Source organism: Eschscholzia californica, unplaced genomic scaffold (genome assembly GCF_041429995.1).
Source record: "Eschscholzia californica isolate CP2 unplaced genomic scaffold, dmEscCali1.0.p SCAF_1, whole genome shotgun sequence".
NCBI classification, from domain to species: domain Eukaryota; kingdom Viridiplantae; phylum Streptophyta; class Magnoliopsida; order Ranunculales; family Papaveraceae; genus Eschscholzia; species Eschscholzia californica.
Window position 1 is genome coordinate 40,699,247 of NW_028238198.1, and position 18,449 is coordinate 40,717,695.

General features: G+C 37.4%; 3 protein-coding genes across 6 annotated transcripts; all 3 read left to right on the forward strand.

Annotated features, from left to right (window-relative positions):
• Positions 1 to 806: 806 nt before the first annotated feature.
• On the forward strand, positions 807 to 9,802 carry LOC147566830 (bystin-like). 4 transcript variants are annotated; one of them, XM_086653407.1, is made up of 13 exons: positions 4,251 to 4,340; positions 4,790 to 5,266; positions 5,918 to 6,057; positions 6,146 to 6,352; positions 6,434 to 6,560; positions 6,682 to 6,733; positions 6,832 to 7,159; positions 7,231 to 7,310; positions 7,406 to 7,453; positions 8,268 to 8,414; positions 8,942 to 9,014; positions 9,111 to 9,183; positions 9,333 to 9,802. In XM_086653407.1, the coding sequence occupies exons 3-13, from the start codon at positions 5,941 to 5,943 to the stop codon at positions 9,407 to 9,409; spliced, it is 1,329 nt and encodes a 442-aa protein (XP_086509533.1). In that variant the 5' UTR covers positions 4,251 to 4,340; positions 4,790 to 5,266; positions 5,918 to 5,940; the 3' UTR covers positions 9,410 to 9,802. The 4 variants fall into 4 exon arrangements, with proteins under 4 accessions (XP_086509535.1, XP_086509533.1, XP_086509534.1 ...); XM_086653408.1 differs by having other exon boundaries at positions 4,252 to 4,340; positions 4,798 to 5,266; XM_086653409.1 differs by lacking the exons at positions 4,251 to 4,340; positions 4,790 to 5,266 and adding an exon at positions 807 to 949 and having other exon boundaries at positions 5,788 to 6,057.
• A 685-nt stretch (positions 9,803 to 10,487) lies between these two features.
• Positions 10,488 to 17,557, forward strand: LOC147566831 (uncharacterized). The gene is made up of 6 exons (XM_086655761.1): positions 10,488 to 10,617; positions 15,453 to 15,730; positions 15,798 to 15,972; positions 16,071 to 16,369; positions 16,469 to 16,628; positions 17,440 to 17,557. Exons 1-4 carry the CDS (start codon positions 10,488 to 10,490, stop codon positions 16,268 to 16,270), a joined length of 783 nt encoding a protein of 260 aa, XP_086511887.1. The 3' UTR covers positions 16,271 to 16,369; positions 16,469 to 16,628; positions 17,440 to 17,557.
• Positions 16,823 to 18,102, forward strand: LOC147566832 (uncharacterized). The gene is made up of 3 exons (XM_086655772.1): positions 16,823 to 17,073; positions 17,446 to 17,557; positions 17,650 to 18,102. Exons 1-3 carry the CDS (start codon positions 16,847 to 16,849, stop codon positions 18,100 to 18,102), a joined length of 792 nt encoding a protein of 263 aa, XP_086511898.1. The 5' UTR covers positions 16,823 to 16,846.
• Positions 18,103 to 18,449: the final 347 nt, after the last annotated feature.

The window sequence follows — 18,449 nt, forward strand, 5'->3', positions numbered from 1 at the left end:
TTATTAAGATAGGATGCACCACCAAGAGAATGGAGGCTCAATAGCGGAAAGAGGGAGGCGGAGCGCCTTTGGAGGCATCCCTCCATATTTGGTGGGCCCAAAGCGCTTTGATCAGGGGCAGGCCCTTGTCATCATTCTCCGTTTTCGGCCCGTGATCGGTCCAGCTTAGGACGAAGAAGAAAAAGGAACACGATACTTTGGGCTGGCTGGAAGAAGACCATCAGAAAGGAATTAGATTTTGAGGAGTTCATCGATCTTTTAGATACAGGTACGAATCTGGTGTTTTCTCTCATTACTAAATCCTACGTGATCTTTTAGAAACATGGTTGTTAGGGCCGCCAAGAGCAATAAAGGGAGGCCCCTATAGAACAACACCCTACGTTTTAACTTTTTTTTTTCGAAAACTCGGACTACGATCTACGTTAGTCGTTACAAGACATTGATACATCATTAATATGTGATAAGCACCATAACCACGTAAATTAAACTTATAATGAAGAGACTAAAGTCTGACATAATTATTATACTATCTATATCGTGCAGAAAAGACGTAAACATTAGTGGTAGCCAACGGATCGAGACATTGCAGCACAACACGTTCTGTAGTCGTGGCATTCCGAACACGCCTTGGTAATGTAAGGCATGCCAATGGAGCGTCCCCTGCCGGTCCGTTCCTAGCTCAAAATATGCGAGACATAGCACGGGTATGCGTATGAGCACTGCCTACGTAAGACACGCCAACGGAGCGTTCACCACCAACCACTACATGGACGGAGGCACGGAGCCATATGAAGCTTTGTTACAACAGTAGGGAAAATTAGGGTTTTTTCACTTGCTTATTTTATTTTTTAATGTTTTATCGACGATAGAGGAGCCGAGCAAAGCAAGTCAAGTGAGCAAGTAGCACTACTGCCCTAGGGTTTATCTTTAAACTTTAATCTTCAGTCAAGTGAGCAAGTAGCACTACTGCCCTAGGGTCTAAATTTGTTTTATCGATAATTATTTAAAAAAAAAAATAAGAAGTGTAATTTAGTTTCTTTGCTCTTTAGTCAATTTTTTTCAAGTTATCCTAACTTATTGAAATTAAGAATGAACAACAAAATTGTAGAAATTAGATTGAAATAAAATAGAAAATTACATGAAAAAAGGTTGATAATTGGATCACTATAGATTAAGCACATCCCAACTAGGTTGGCACCCACTTAAACTATCAATCATTTCCAATTATCTTACATTAGAAAAAAATAAAAATAAAAATTCAAATTGGTAAAATAAGTAACTAATCATCTTCAACAATTACTTGATCTTCTTCTTGTTCTAAATCATCAAATTCTTTTTGAAGCTCCTCCATGTAAGTGGTTTGTCTAGTCTCAAAATCATCCCAATCTTTCACACATATAAGTGCTTCAAAAATATCGGAATTTAACCGACTTCTTCTATCACTTAAAACCCGTGAACATGCACTAAAAGCCGACTCCGATGCAACGGTTGATGCGGGGGAAGAAAGTATATCACGAGCCATTATTTGTAAAATTGGGAAACAAATCCCGTTGGTTCTCCACCATTGTAGAACATTGAAGTTTTCATCAAATATAGTTTTGCTATTGTCTAAAGCTCCACCATGTAAATAACTATTCAACTCATAATATCCAACATTACTTGTATTACATTAAGTTTCTCTTTGGCTACGACCAACTACTAAGTGTCTCCATGCACTAGTAGAGGTACTAGATGAAGCAACATTTTCATCATCTTCAACACTTTGAGTACCATACTTTTGTTGATAAGAATCATATAAATCTTTAAATAAATTGAATACATGTTGATCAATATCATAATTAGGCATAGTTTGAAGGTCATCATAAATTTTATGCAATAGGAAAGTGGTGTTTTTTACCTTTAATCTAGGATCCAAGCATGAAGCTAAAATGAATAATGAAGGAACTTCATGCCAATATTTTTTAAACTTAGACTCCATTATACTAATTATATTATCATATATTTGATAATCTTTACCCTTAACAAAAGCTTGAGTCATATCATAAAGTGAACTCAAAACTTCATTTGTAGTAGGATAATAAATACCGGATAATAAATTGGTAGCTTTATAAAATACCGTTAGAAAATCTAAAAATGAATCACATTTTTGAAAATCACGCATACTCAAATTAAATTGATTTTCAAATCCAATAGAGTCAATAATTACTTCTTCATAACCTTTATAAGACTTTAGCATTAAATATGTTGCATTCCAACGAGTAGGTTCGTCCATCATAAATTTTTTGGCTTTTAGGCCCCTCTCTACACACAATTTCGAGTATTGTTGCAATCTAGAATTTGAAGTAGAAATGTACACAATAGCATCGGAAATTTTTTCAATAAAATTAAGATCCGGATCACGTGCAATTGTTTTAATACCATCTTGAACAACTAAATTAATGATATGACATACGCATCTAACATGAGTAATTTTAGAACCAAAAAAGTCATTAACATGTCGAGCTTGAAATAAAGACATTGCACTTGTATTAGCACTAGCATTATCAAAAGTAATACTAATACACTTGCTCATAATATCATATTCTCTAAATATGTTATATATGCTTTGATATATTTGACTACCATCATGGGGGTAAGTACATAATCGAAGACCAATAATACGTTTACATAAAATCCAAGTCTCGGGATTAATATAATGTGCGGTTACAACTAGATAACCGAATTTGTTGATACCACTCCATATATCCGAAGTAAAAGAAATTCCACCTTTTACATTTTGTAGTTCATTTGTCACAAGAATTTTTTGATTTTTAAAAAGTTCCATGATGTCTCTCCTAGTTGTGTGTCTACTAGTTTTACGATATAGGGGTTGTATGGATTTTTTAATCCAACGTTCTAACTTTTCATCTTCGGCAAATCGTAAGGGTTGTTCACGACATGCTATATATAAAGCTAATTCTTCCCTCATTGTACGACTATTATATGTAAATAGTTGTTGGGTGGTAGTAGTACTTGGATTTATGGTTGTTTGTGTAGGAACACCTCCTTCGTGCTTAGGTCTACAAGTTTCTAAATGTCGTTTTAAAGTAGATGACCCTTTCGAAGGGTCTCCGACATAATCTCGTTTGCAATATTTATAAACGGCCCTCTTTTCTTTTTCCCCTTTGATCGTTCTTTCTTCTATCGTAAAATAGTTCCATACATCCGATTTCAACCTTTTGTTCTTAGATGTTTGTGTTACACTTGGGTTTTCACCCGGCGTAGGGATATTATCATCTCTCGTAGGACTACCAAAATCATAATCATTTACACTAATATTAACATCATCAAAGGTACTCATAACTAATGAGGGGGTAAGAGAAGAGAATTATTTCGAAAATATAAATAGCTAGATAAGAAAATAAATTACTTACTTGATATTAATAATTGAGCTTCACTTGATACTAATAAATAGATAGTTCACTTGTAGAGTTGTAGTAGTAGTCTTGGCTCTTGAATAATTGTGAAGAATAAAAGTTAAATGATAAAGACTAGAGAGCTTGAATATAAAATTTAGAGAGGAATTAATTGTAGTAGAAATGAGTAGAGAGCTTGAAGAATGTGAAAATGGAATTGATATAATGGATTATTTATAGATAAATAGAGGAAAAGGAGATTGATGAAATGACTTAGTTGTGGACTTGTGGTAGAAATGACAAATGAGTAAAAAGCTTGAGGAATGTAAAAATGAAGAGATATGATGAATCATTTATAGACAACACTCAAAAGAGGGGAGTAGAAGATTGAATAAATGACCTAATATACCCCCCCAACAACTAGTTGGAGGGTATTCTTGGTAAAAAGACTAAAGAAAGTAAAAAGTAAAATAGGTACATAGTACCTTTTGGCAATAGCCAATGAACTAAATGTGGTACTAGGTACCGTTTGGCACCAGCCAATTAGGGAAATGAGGTACTTCCCCAAACAGAACGGTCAAGAATTTAAATTAATTTGACCGTTGACGGGCCGGGCCGGATAGCCCGGCCCGTCACATAAGCCCGCCGGGCCGGGCTTAAACCCGGTCCTCTACGGTCCGGGCCGGGCCTGGACCGGCGGGTTGAAATCTCAGGCCCAGCCCGGGACCGGATCCTAACCCGGTTCTGCCTGGCCCGTTTTATGAACGGTCCGGGCCGGGCCGGGCCTGTACGGAACGGGCCGGGTTCGGGCCCAACCCGGGCCGGCCCGGCCTTTTGAGCACCACTACCTGAAACCCTAAATCAAGAACGAGGGAAATAGGGAAGGCTCGATGAAGGGATAATGAAGGCATCTCTCTCTCTCTAAAGGTGAATTAGCACAACCAGGTACTCTCTCTCTCTCACTCTCTCTCTCTCTCTCTCTCTCTCTCTCTCTCTCTCTCTCTCTTGTACTCCATTCCAACTACCCTTAACTCGAACTAGGGTTCCTTTCTGTTAAGAACAGCTAAGGTAATTACTGTCTTGCCTCTCTCTCTCCAATTACCCTTAACTCGAACTAGGGTTCTTGATTTTTAGCTTGATCACTGTCTAAAATTTGCATATCAGTAAATTACAGCCTAAAATTTCTTGATTTGTTTGAAAGGTTATAGCATATCAGTAAATTTAGCTTGATTTGTTTGAAAGGTTATAGCCTATCAGTAAATTTCTGTCTAAAATTTAGCTTGATTTTTCTGAAATTTGCTTTATTTGTCTGAAATTTCTTGATTTGTACTCCATTGATGATAAAATTAAAGCATATCAGTAAATTTAGCATTGAATTATACTCCATTTGATAGAATTTCAGACAAAGGTTATTGAGCTTTCATACGGCTTCCCGACGACGTTATGAGCTCGATACACATTTGATGAACTTGAAGAAGCCATTAAATAAATGCCAAGTTATAGTTGTTGATGGTAGGGGTGAAGTTTTTAGGGTGGTTTCATGGGTTTAAATTGAAAAAATAAGGCTCAAAAAGGAGCAAAAAACGGTCAAAAAATGGCCATAAAATGTAATCTGTTAGTAAATGTTGTGTAAAACGTAAGAGGGGCAAGAAAGTAATATTTAAAATAGTTTCGTTAAATCTAACTAAAGGTGGGGGTCAAGGAGTTTAGTAATTATTAAATAAAGGTGGGGATTTAGGTAAACAATATTTATAAACCCGGGGGTTTCAGTAATTCTCCCTAGCACTAACCGATCAAAACAGTAGAGAGAGAGAGAGGACAACACTTCAATAATCTTCTTCTTCCATTTGATGCCTTAATCGAACTTCAAGGTAAATACTTTTTTTGTTTTCATCATCTTCTAGAGTTCTACTTCTTATATTCACTTGTCTTACTTTCGTTTTCCTTTTCCCCTGTGGTTGGTCTCGGCCGAGACAGCCGAGAATCTCGGGTGTCATCTCGGTCTCGGACCTCTCCCGAGACGAGACTTGGCCGAGACCCCGAGTTAGGGTTTGGCCGAGATTCTCGGCGAAACTCGACCGAGACAACCCGAGACCAAGACAGTAATTTCTAAATATTTAGAACTTTTTTTTTTGAATTTAAATTAATTTGACCGTTGACGGGCCGGGCCGGATAGCCCGGCCCGTCGCATAAGCCCGCCGGGCCGGGCTTAAACCCGGTCCTCTACGGTCCGGGCCGGGCCTGGACCGGCGGGTTGAAATCTCAGGCCCAGCCCGGGACCGGATCCTAACCCGGTTCTGCCTGGCCCGTTTTATGAACGGTCCGGGCCGGGCCGGGCCTGTACGGAACGGGCCGGGTTCGGGCCCAACCCGGGCCGGCCCGGCCTTTTGAGCACCACTAGGTGAGGGTTTCAAGTTGAAGTTTCTCTCAAATCTTTCTCAAAAACAAAAGTCGACAACAATACAACATCAAGGAACTTAACAACTAGGGTTTTATCTTAAATCTTCACGTTCTCTCTCAAGGATTCCTCTTTGAAGCTTCATCAATGGCGAAGAGAAACAGAGCCCAGCAGCAACAGCAACGACAACCTTTCCTTACAGATGAACCCGCCGCATCAAAAAAACGTTCCAGAGCTCCTAAACAACATCAGGATGAAGAGAAGGTACTCTCTATCTCTCTCTCTCTCTAAAATCAACTCTCTTTCTCTCTCTAAAATCAGACACCCTTCATTAGATTGTTTGTTCTATCAGCTTATCTCAACAGGTATGAGCTCAAAAATATTGAAAGAAGCTTTACTTCAACAAAAGGAAATACAAGATGAATCCAAAAAGGAGGATCCTTTTTCTACAATCATTGAAGACCCAAATGTCATTTCTGATGACAGTGATGATAATGAAGACCTAGATGGAGCTGATGTTTACTCAGAAACTCAAAGCCAATACAATGAATGTGATGTGGTTAGTTTCTTTTCTAGTTATATTTTTTGATGGGTTTTTTTTTTCTGGTTTTAGGGCTTGAATTTCCTTTTCCAATTGTAGGAGAAAGTGGATGAGGAAGAATTAAGAATATTGGAGTCTTTCATGTCAAAAGATGCTGGTCCTCAACGCACTTTGGCTGATGTAATTATAAGTAAAATCAGAGAGAAAGATGAACAAGTTTCTACAGGTATAAAAGTTTGCCCTTTTCTTTATTACTTAATAGGTTTCTTCATATTGTATTAGATTTTGAACTTGTATGCTTGAAAATTTTGTCAAGTACTTATCTTTCTAATTGATCACTGGTGTAGAAGCGAGACCCGAACCCAAATTGGACAATGCCATCATTGAGTTATACAAAGGGTACTTGCCCAACTTCTCTTTCATGATCATCAATTTTTGTAATAGAGATTATTAGATATGTTGTTGGTCTTTATTAACTCGTATAATGTAATTCTCAGGGTTGGAAAATATTTTAGTAAATACACTACTGGTAAAATTCCGAAACCGTTCAAACACATACCGGCAATGCAACTTTGGGAGGATGTGCTTTATTTGACTGAACCCGAGAAATGGTCTGCCAATGCAATGTACCAAGCAACAAGAATTTTTGCGTCGAATTTGGGTACTAAAAAGGCACAGAGATTCTTCAACCTAGTCTTGCTTCCTCGGGTTAGAGACGACATCCGAAAGAATAAGAAGCTCCATTTTGCTCTCTTTCAGTCTTTGAAGAAGTCTCTTTATAAACCAGCAGCCTTTAATAAAGGAATTTTATTCCCGCTTTGTGAGGTATGAAGCCTTTAATATCCTTGAATTTCCAATTTATTGTTCCAAGCTAAGAATTTGTTATTGGTTCACAGTCAGGGACTTGCAATCTCAGAGAAGCTGTCATTGTAGGAAGCGTTATTCAGAAAGTCTCTATTCCAACACTTCATTCAAGGTAACGTAACTACCGGTTATTAAAATTGATATGTCGAAGCTCAAACTAAAATTGCATCAGTAGTTGTCTCACATAAATTTATGATGTTCATGTAGTGTTGCACTTTTAAAGCTCGCAGAGATGGAGTACTGCGGCACGACAAGGTAATCTCAACACAAATCAATCTTTTAATTTTTATCTGTGCAAGATTCTTTTTTATATATGAACATGGGATGTGTCCTGTATGTACATGGGATTAGCAAATCCTCCCTGAGTAATTTGTGGATCATCAAACCGGGGTTGGGGTAGACTGAGCGGATGTCATGCCACTCCACGAGTCAAGGAATATCCACTTAAGAAAGACACAACGGTTTTCACTCATTCTTGTTGACGAGAATTAAAGATAAGGAACAGTTGCTATAAAGCAGCAACACAGAAGTTTGTTTTACAATAGTTGCTGTAAATGCAGCAATTTACTGCTGCTGTACAACAGCTAATAATTTTTAGAGCAACTTTCCACCTATTGTTTGTATATGATGTATACTTAAGTATGTCTATAAAATATAAAGTATTCCGCTCGAAATCGGGATTGTTTCGTACACTCTCCTGAGTCGATCCCTGGCCCAACCACTCAATTGTACTCAGTAATCCCACATATTTATACGAGCTCATAAAGAATACTATTCTACCAACTCTAGTTTGAGCTTTTAGATATCTAACCCCCCTGAACATAGGATTATTAAAAAACACACCCTGAACATAAATTGGACTTAGTCGTTACTCGTATCCTAAATTTTTCGTATTCTACCAGTTCTATATTTATAATTGGAACCTTATCAGAGAGCAGAAGTTATTAATTAGTTATTTTTGAGTTACTCCATTATCTTTTCACTATGGAGTTTATTTAATCTAGTTAAATGATTCTAATACTATTTACTATGAGCTTCTTTGACATTCTTTAGCTGTTGAATCCTGCAGTTACTTCATAAAGCTTCTTCTTGACAAGAAGTATGCGCTTCCATACCGTGTTATTGATGCTGTTGTTGCTCACTTTATGAGATTTCATGATGATACAAGGGTTATGCCTGTAATATGGCACCAGTCACTTCTTTCATTCGTACAGAGGTTTGGATTTCACTTTTTACATTACCATGAATTGAATATAGATGTATTTCAATTGGCAATGCTCTTACTAATAACATGTGAACGGCGAGTTGTATCTCATTTTTCTTTCGATCATTAAGAATGCCTATGTGCTCCTCATTTTCCTGTGGATGTAAAGGATAACCTTTTCCAACTCAAACCTGAACATTGTTCTTTAATTTCATCTGGTTATAAAGTTGGTATATGGTCATTCTAATTGCATGAATAATGAATTATACACATCTCCTATATCCTGAAGATATTTCCTAGTGTTTGAGCAAAAAAAACTTAGAACAAAAACTGAAATGCAATTAGAATGACCGTATAGCTTAGATGAATTAGCCAAATTTCGTTAGTGGTGGCTGCTCAGACGTTCACTCTGGGGGTTTTTACATTCATGCCATCTTTAACACATTTCTTGTAGCATTATTAATTCTTTCGTATTTGTTTTCTCACTTTTCTTGTCTATTTATGGTTGCAATAATTTTCAATAAACGATTTCCATACAGGTATAAAAATGAACTAACGAGAGAACAAAAGGATAATCTGGAGTATCTAATTCAGTACCAGAAGCATTATATGGTAAAAACAACAATCCCTTGAGAATCACTACAACAATTTTTATAGTTTGTTAATATGACTTTATGCTGACATGAGATGCATCTTCCGTTACTTCAGGTTTCCCCTGAAATCAAGAGGGAGCTAAAGAATAGTCGTAATCGTGGTGAAAAAGAAGATCCTATGACTATCTGTATCCTTTGTTTTAATAAAGTATAGCTTTACATAGTACTTTTGTTAGTATATTTGATTTATGCACGATGTTGATTATCTGCTATTGCATCTTATTATATGCTACTGGAACATCATTCTCTTGTTTTTCTTAACGTTTTGTCTTATCAGCTCATACTTCTGTAGTTAATAAACCGATTGAAGAAGACAGATTCGATTTTCCAGATGTTCCCATGGAAGAGGATTGATGAAAATATCAACTGCTTTTGGTATATCTTACATAGCAAATCTGAATGTATTCGTTGGATGACAACGCTAGTGGTTGAAACCAATACTTCTGAAGGTTCGAGTCTTCAATGGTATATCGATTTCTCATCTGTTGTTGCTGAAATTCTTCTTTACATAAATCAATGTTTTCCGGTTGAATTTTATGAAACTAGGTCAGAAGAACTTCTCAGTTCCTCTATGCCTGAGATGTTAAGTAGTATCTTTAGTTTTTTTGCTGGTTAAGAATTGAAAGGGATTCTAGAAAGAGTTGAATTTATTTATTTTTTGTTATCAGATTTCGAAACATCAATGTTTTTGAATACTTATTAAGTCTTTTGAAAAGCAAAAGGATATTGGGATTTGGTTTTGGTTTATGGTTGGTTATTCCGGCTATTGTGCTGTATCGGTTAGAATAACCTAATGCTTCTTCTTAGGATATTTTCATCTCATATTGACTAGACTGTCATTAATTTTCTTAAAAATATCAGAGATTGATATAAAATCAACCAGACTAATTTGATTTCTGTTTTTTTTTACGTTGCTACCAAGTACCAACAGTCCTATTTCTGTCAACGGATCATCGGATATTAGTTAGGTGCACCAAATCCACTTTGAGCCCACGTCTTCTTCCCTAGCTCAGTTCCCACTTGCCAGTGTAAAGATTGAGTAACTACATGGGTCTTTAACTGCTTATAATGCTGGATAAAAGGTAGAGCCACGACCGATGACCACTTTACTAGAGCCAAGGTATAATGGAGTAGTGATGAGAATAATGACCAGAGGTAGCGATGGACGTATAACTCTGAAGCGCCACTATCAGCATACTGTGATGGCCATCGGTTGGATTAGTGATGGTAAACAAACTTAGGGCAGCAGCCGCAGCATCAACTACAGTAGTCTCGGTAGTGTGAGCATCAAGATTTGGCGATACCTGAGTGTCAAGGATGAACTCAGTCATTCCTTGTTGGTGAGGTAGACCGTCAGCAATGAGGAGATCCATCGCTGTCTCAGTAGCGACGATGTTGTGAGTCCCGATCGAAGAGGGCAGCTTTGCTCGTGATGGTCGTTTGGGTAAGGGAAAGCAATGATCCGTCATGTGGTTGGATTGCTTTTACCACTGCCAAATTCAAAACTCACCAGAAGGTCGCGAAGAACGCCGATGATTACGAGAAGCAGACTGAGAGTTGCTGTATTCTTTAGTGGACACGTAAGCTCTTTCACAAATAGGAGACACTCTATTACACCTTCCTGAGCCTTAAACAAGGAAGAATGGCGAAACATCGGCAATGGTGGTTTGGAGAAAATGGAGCCTGCCAAAGTTTGATCGCTAGGACAGTAGGACCAAGTCCATCAAGTTGTTTTCCTATGGTAGCTAGAGTTTCAAGCAAAACCCTATATTCACGAGCCTAATCGGCAATGGAAGAGTTACCTCGTCAAATAGTCTGAATCTGCTCCTCTAATTGAAGCGAGCGAGTAATACATGGACTCGCATAAGTCTGACTCAATTATGCCAAACCTCTGACACATGAGTGAAACCCATAATCTCTGTCATAGCTTCCTTAGGGAGAGAGAGAGTTGTAAAGGACAGGGAACAGTAAACGATCTGTTGCCAACCATGACTCATAGATTGTATTGATAGCCAAAGAGCTGTTGGTTGCTAGAAGCATTGGTTCACGTGGAGTAACGGAACAACCAACATGACGCATAAGTCGTCGACTTTCGATCAATGGCAAGACTTCCGGCTTCCAAAGAAGAAAGTTGTCCAAAGCAGTGGTAGAGGCGTAGAGCTAAGTTGAGGGAAGGAGGTCATGGTTGGCATTGGAGAAGAAAAAGTAACTCTAGAAATCGAAGAGCCAATTGGAGAACCCGATACCCAGATATAAAGGTTCGGTGTGTAGTAACCGAGAAGAAAAAAACCACAGCAAGAACAAAACACAATATAGCCGAAAAAGAAGACAAGAAAAGGTAATCAGAACAAAACATTCGTGGTTGGGGATAAAAAACTCAATGAGTTTACGGCTCGGGATACCATAAACAAATTTCGTTTTGCTTGAGGAAAACTTATACCTCCTTTGTATATGAAGAGTTCACATTACTGTAAATACAAGAAAATAGAAAGAATATGTACTCAAGAATATGTATTCAAATCAGTCGAAAATATATACACAACTAAGTAGAGCTAAACAATCACAGAGGACGGAAGGGGAGCCAATTAAGAACGGGTGACCGGTCACGCATATGCACGGTTGACCGGGTCAACTGTTCAACCCGCATGTGCAACACACGGAAATATGCAAGGATCGAGTAAACTGTATGTGTGTGCTTGTGCATAGGCAGTTGACCGAGGTCAACTGTACTCTATGTGCATGTGTATCGCACGGTTGACCGGTCAACTGCATCAAAACCTTGAATTATTATTTTTTTCAAAAAGTGAAAAATATATGTCTTTTTGCACTAATGTCCGCTAGCACGATTAAACTGGGCGTATAATTTTTACCCAACGCATAGATGTTGATCCAATAATTCTCACTATGGCAGAACATTTTGATGAATGTATTTTGTTAATAAATTCTCACAGCTCGTTAGCCACAAATCTACAACCGCCCGTCGGTAACCAAGAATATTCAAGAAAATTTGCAGAAGCGCCTGCTCAATATAATGTAGCATTATACATCTCCGAGTACCTCGGACAACTGAAAGCGACACTTCTCGCTACCACATCCCCACGAGGCACGTACCAAGTTACAAATGTAACAGGATCAAATTCTGAATCAATCTCTACGACTCCGAAAAAAACTACTCTCTAAGCCTCCGCACTCCGTCGACTTAGAGAGTGGGGGACAAATTGTATGGGCCAAAATACGTCACCAGGGCCCCCACCCCCGAAAATCCACGATTGATGGGCTTACGCGGTGACCAAGCCCATGAATTAATGACCAATGGGTCCGACCCGTTTATCTTTAGGCATCCCGAAGTAACGTTAAAGTACGGAAGTACATCCAGCTCTGGATAAAGAGGTCCGTCCTCACCAGCAAGCCAAAGTACGGAAGTACATCCAGCTCTGAATAAAAAGGTTCGTCCTCACTCCATCAGCAGACCAAAATACGGAAGTACATCCAGCTCTGGATAGAAGAGGGCTGCCCTCTCCTCCTCAGTTGACCTCTCTTCGTATATCCGTTGGGAAGGCGTTAGTGTCATTCAAAATGACAATATCCACAATATATCCGTTGGATGGGAGTTATGATATCCCCATTCATGGTAATAACTCTGTGCGTTAGCATACTCAAGGCAACAACTCACCACCAAGTGACGGTTGACCAAAACGGACAGTTGACCAGAAAACTCTATATAAGGGTAAGCTGGTAATCGACTAAATGATGGAACGAGGAATAACAACACCCGACATCCAAATTCACTCGCAATCAGTTAACCACGTATTTTCTCTCTCATATCAATCATCCAAACCTTTGGCAGGCAATCAACGACTGCTACTACCATCCTCTCTTCCCCCGTTCAAGGAAGACAGGTGGTCATTCTCTCTCCCGATGGTCACCTGCTTAAGGAAGACGAGTGATCCTTCTCTCTCCTAAATGACCACCTGCTCAAGGAATACGGGTGATCTTTCTCTGTCCTAACAACCTGACATCCAAGGAAGGACGACCAGACGACCGTTCATTTTTCTCTCCACACGACTAAGGGGTGCAAGTGCTTTATTTCACTCGACGACCTGAGAACTAGGCAGACATGCACTTGGTTGTATCACCTTTTCTCCCAACGACCGACTCGCTCAAGCAACATATCTAACTCCATAGCTCAAACTTTGGTTTACAGTTCCTATTTACTCTTTGCCAAGTTTACTGACTTGACCGTCGGAGCCCCCTTAGGTCGGCACCATCTCGTTGTCCTCTAAGATCTCACGGTCACGTGTGTTGTTGACTCTTTTGTCACAGACTATGCAGTCTGACTCGGCCGAGTCAGCCGAGTGACTCGGGACTCGGCTCGGACTCGACAGTAACCCGAGCCGAGTTCCACCGAGTTCCCGAGTCTAGGGTTAGCCCGAGTGACTCGGTCAGACTCGGTCGACTCGACTGACTCGGCTGAGATAATTTTTCTTTCATTATTGCAGTCTGATTTGTATGCCTATGGATGTTTTTATTCCTAGTTATTATCTAATTAGGAAGAATATTTAAGAAGATAAGTCTATTAATTATTTATGGAAACTTGTTTAACATCTTTTGGAATACCAAAAGATTGTTTAGAAACTAGAAATAAAAGTCTATTAATAGAGTTAGGAACCTAGAGTCTATTATTCTCTTATCTCTACAACTTTAACCATCAAAGTATTCACATCAAAAGGAAGAAGAAGCAGATTTTAGAGTGAGAAAGCTTGCAAAAGACTTGATTGGATTACTTCTTGTAGGTCAAGTACTAAAGCTTAGTTTATTTTTATTTATAATGAATGAATCTATTGTTTGTTTTTTCTGTTTTAGTATTTCTTGACTTTTATATTCAAAAATTTGTTCTTCAAGTCTTTTTTTTTAAAAAAAAAAATTTATAGTGATAGTAACTTAGTATTGATGTATTATGTATTATACTAATATAACATGTATGATGTATCATTCAATAAACAACTTTTACAACTTGTTTTTGTACATGTTTTTGCTTCTTGTCTGTTTTTTAAATTTATAGTGTTAGTATTGATGTATTATGTATTATACTAATATGTATCATTCAATATACAACTTTTACAACTTGTTTTTGTACAATGTTGCTGTTTTTTTCTTTTTCATAACTCAAAAGTATCGTTTTCAACTTGTTTTTCTATATGTTTTTGCTTATTCTAGTCTGTTTTTACGATCTATTATTCAAGTCTGTTTTTAACATCTATTATTCAAGTCTGTTTTAATTTTGTAGTGTTACTCAGTGGCGTGGCCGAGAATTCGGGGGCCCGGTGCGACAAAATATTGGGGGCCCTTTCTCCGATAATGATAAAAAAACAAATTTCTTTTCCAAATATAATGCATTTAGCAAAAATCCAAATAAATTAAGCTAGAATTTTTTTCTTATCTCAGATGAATCTAAGTTGTCTATTTCTTTTCTCCCTAAAATTTCTTTAAGCAAAAAATCGTACACATAGAACTAAATTTATTCAATGAAAAAAAATTAACAATAAGTATCATACTTCACAATTAGTCTTTAAACAAAACTAGTGATTTATCTATGATTAATAGTTGTTATTACTATTAATAGTTCGGGAGAATAATGCATTGAGATAATAAACAAAAAAAAATTGATAAGGGGGGAGTGTATCGACCTCGAGACATGCTTGTTATGCAAAATATTTACTAACTAAGCTACAATTCACTTTTTGAATCATTTTATATTTTCTTGTTATTAGACTTAATGAAGATTTAGGGGACTTCCAGTCTTTAAGAAAGGAGGAGCGTAAGAAAAAGAAAGATGACATGAAAGAGAGGAAAAAAAAATTTTAACATTATATATCTAGTTTTGTTCTTTTAATTTTACCGCCATCTAACGCATCTAAATAAACATGTTTATGAAATAATAATGACATGTCGTTAGAGTCATAGTTGAACCAACTTACCCCATATCTACCTAAAATATCTACGTGGGGGCTACAAAATACCCAAACCAAGTCTTGTTGCCCCATAAAACACAAAAACAAAGAAAAAGAACATAAATTGTAGTCCTAGGGACTCGAACACGGGACCTTCATAGCATGGGGCAAGGCACAAGCCATCTGAGCTAACTTGATAACATGTATTATAGTGGATTTTAATTTATATATTGGTTACTCAATTTGAATTTTCAGATATGGGGCCCTTGGGAAGAGGGGGGCCCGGTGCGACCGCACCGCTCGCACCCCCTCACCCACGCCCCTGGTGTTACTATTAATGTGTTAATGCAATATACTTCTAGGAATGGAGGAAGCTACAAATACTTCGGCCACTGCAATTTCTAAGGAGAAAGGTGATGTTGCTTGGTAATGGGTAACTTTGAAAGATCCCAACAATAAAAAGATAGTGATATGTAAGCTATGTAAGAAGGAAATGCATGGAGGGATAAATAGGTTGAAACACCATCTTATGCATAAAAGAGGAAACGTCGCACCTTGTTCAAAAGTTTCAATTGAGATAATGAAGCAACTAGAAGCTTATGAAGGGAAAAAAATAGATACACAAAAGAAGAAGCAAAAAGTTGATGAATTTTTGAGGATGAGAAAACAAGAGGAGATGAAGTGGAGGAAGAAGAAGACGAAGAAGAAGTTGAGCCATCCTCCGGTAAAAGGAAAAAGATGAAGAGGGCAAGCGATGTTAGAGATGCTTTAGATAAACACTTTAAGCCTGATTTGAAGAAATGAAACAAGCTACACTCGACAAAAACAATCCTATAAAAGAAGCAAAAAAGGAAGAGGCTTGGCAAGCAATTACGAGATGGATGTTAGAAGCGGAGATTCCATTCAATGTCGTACGTTATCCAAGTTTCCAAGAGATGATAACTAAAATCGGAGAGTATGGAAGAGGTAATAGTTATTTAGTAATTAAATTTGATATAGTTAATCCTTAATATATTCTTACTTATATTTAAATTTTAACTTCGACATGTTATTATTATACATAGGCATGCCAACACCATCTTATCGTCAATGTCGAACAAACTTATTTAGTTATCATCTTGAGAAGGCAAAGAATTTTGTCGGTTCGTTCAAGGAGCATTGGAAAAGATATGGATGTTCGATTATGTCTGATTTTTGGACACATGGTAAGGGACGATCATTGATAAATTTCTTAGTCAATTGTCCAAAGGGTATTATTTTTTAGAAGTCAGTTGATGCATCTGAACATATCAAAAGTTCTGCCTACATTGTCAATCAAGTTGATCAAGTAATTGCTGAAGTTGAAGCAGAAAATATAGTTCAGGTGATTTATCCCACTTTTTTTTTACTTAGTTAACATTTCCATTGATTTAGTGATTAATAACGAGGAAAAATTAAAATTGTCAAATGTTTTGTTTGACAGTTTGTTACAGACAACGGATCAAACTTCAAGGCTGTGGGTAGTTGTTTGGAAAGTAAATATCCTCAATTATATTGGACTCCTTATGCAGCTCATTGCATCAACCTTTTGCTTCAAGATTTGGGTGAAAAACTTAAAAAGATTAAGGATGCAATTGCTCAAGGTTAGAGACTTGTCACTTATATCTATAATCATGGGCGAGTTTTGAAAATGATGAGGTAGTTGACAGAAGGAAAAGAGTTGCACAGGTCTTGTGTAACAAGATTCGCAACATCTTTTTATACGCTTAAGAGCATTCATGCACATAGTGCTCCACTGCAAACATTGTTTGCATCGAAAAAATGGATGGAATCAAATTTTTCAAAGGACTAAGATGGAAAAATGATGATGACAATTGTAACCAAAACTGAATTTTGGAACAATGTGTTCTTTTCATGTCAAGTAATGGCTCCCTTAGTTGATGTTGTCCGACTTGTAAATCTAGAAGAAAAACCATGCATGGGTTATCTTTACGAAGCGATGGATATCGCTAAAGAAAAGATAGAAAGGAATTTAGAGAAAGATTCAAGTCGAGTAACAACTAAGATCTTTGAAATGATTAAGAAGAGGTGAAATGATCAATTCCATCAACACTCGCATGTTGCGGGATATTACTTAAATCCCTCCATATTTTACAAGATTTCCCCTCATGAGCTCGAAACTGATCCTGGGTATTTGGAGATTAACCAAGGATTGCATCACGTTATTAAAAAGATGGTAACTGATCCAGATGAGCAAGATCAAATTTATGCTGACTTGAGAAAATATACCGATAAAGTTGGTATATTAGGTTCAGAGACCGCTCAAAGAACCAAAGACAAAATCTTACCTCGTAAATATACTTATATCTACATTTTTGTAACATAATTAGTAGTAGTAACTGTAGTTCATACAAACTAACAGTTTATTGTTATTGTTTCATTCTTTGGCGATAGATGATGGTGGACTTCATATGGTGATGATGTTCCGATACTCAGAAAGTTCGCAATGAAAATCTTAGGCTTGACATGTAGTGCTTCGCCATGTGAGAGGAATTGGAGTGCATTTGACCACGTAAGTAAGATAAACTTATTATATTAGGAATAGTATAAGTTAAAGTTGAAATTAGATGAAATATAATACTAAAACATAACAATTTATTTCAGATTCACTCAAAGAAGAGAAACAATTATCATCAAAAGAAGTTGAATGATACGGTGTTCATCCAATACAACAAAAAATTAGAATGTAGGTACACTAACAAGCTTAGGTGTGATGTTGAAGGCGCAAACGACCCCATTTTCTTGGCGGAACGTGATGAAGAAGATGAATGGATCAAGCCAATGGAGGATGATTATGTTATGGAGGATGGTAGTTTAACTTGGACTCAAGTTCTTAATGCAATTGGACCTACTGAGTTTGACGGTCCAAGAACAAGAACTCACACGAGTCAATCACGTACCCCACCCTCGAGTTCGTATCAACTACTGGATGAAGAAGATGATGATGTGGATCTTGAATATGAGATGCCACAAGGTGGAGTACACATAGAAGAAATTCAAGAGGATAATGATGATGGTGATAGTGGTGAAGAGGATGGTGATGATATGGATGTTTAGGTTATTATAGTCTACTAGTTATATAGTTTTAGACTTTAGTTCTTGCCATAGAGTATTAGTCTAGTAAGTCTACTTTAGTTATTAGTATTAGAGTATGAGTCTACCGGAGTGATTATTTAGTTCTACTTGTTCCTAACACTACTAGTAATTTGATTTTTAAGTTCGAACTTGATTAGATTAAGTATTATCATGTTACTGTTTTATATACATATACTACTAACCATTTCATAAGGACTTAGAGTGACTCGGCTGACTCGACCGAGTGACTCGGACCTTGACTGGGACTCGGCCCTTGGCCGAGCCGAGTCCGAGTCCGAGTCCGAGTCGTACTACTTAGGTCACAGGTG

What these genes read in the sequence shown, in the direction of transcription:
- LOC147566831 (XM_086655761.1), top strand. Translation starts at nt 10,488, where the DNA reads ATGGTCGTTTGGGTAAGGGAAAGCAATGATCCGTCATGTGGTTGGATT. An exon ending in AGAAGTTGAGCCATCCTCCG is followed by an intron (nt 15,731 to 15,797) that starts GTAAAAGGAAAA and finishes CTTTAAGCCTGA; the next exon opens with TTTGAAGAAATGAAACAAGC. An exon ending in AATCGGAGAGTATGGAAGAG is followed by an intron (nt 15,973 to 16,070) that starts GTAATAGTTATT and finishes TATTATACATAG; the next exon opens with GCATGCCAACACCATCTTAT.
- LOC147566832 (XM_086655772.1), top strand. Translation starts at nt 16,847, where the DNA reads ATGATGATGACAATTGTAACCAAAACTGAATTTTGGAACAATGTGTTC. An exon ending in TTTGAAATGATTAAGAAGAG is followed by an intron (nt 17,074 to 17,445) that starts GTGAAATGATCA and finishes CGATAGATGATG; the next exon opens with GTGGACTTCATATGGTGATG. An exon ending in ATTGGAGTGCATTTGACCAC is followed by an intron (nt 17,558 to 17,649) that starts GTAAGTAAGATA and finishes AATTTATTTCAG; the next exon opens with ATTCACTCAAAGAAGAGAAA.
- LOC147566830 (XM_086653409.1), top strand. Translation starts at nt 5,941, where the DNA reads ATGGCGAAGAGAAACAGAGCCCAGCAGCAACAGCAACGACAACCTTTC. An exon ending in GAGTACTGCGGCACGACAAG is followed by an intron (nt 7,454 to 8,267) that starts GTAATCTCAACA and finishes TGAATCCTGCAG; the next exon opens with TTACTTCATAAAGCTTCTTC. An exon ending in AGAAGATCCTATGACTATCT is followed by an intron (nt 9,184 to 9,332) that starts GTATCCTTTGTT and finishes TTGTCTTATCAG; the next exon opens with CTCATACTTCTGTAGTTAAT.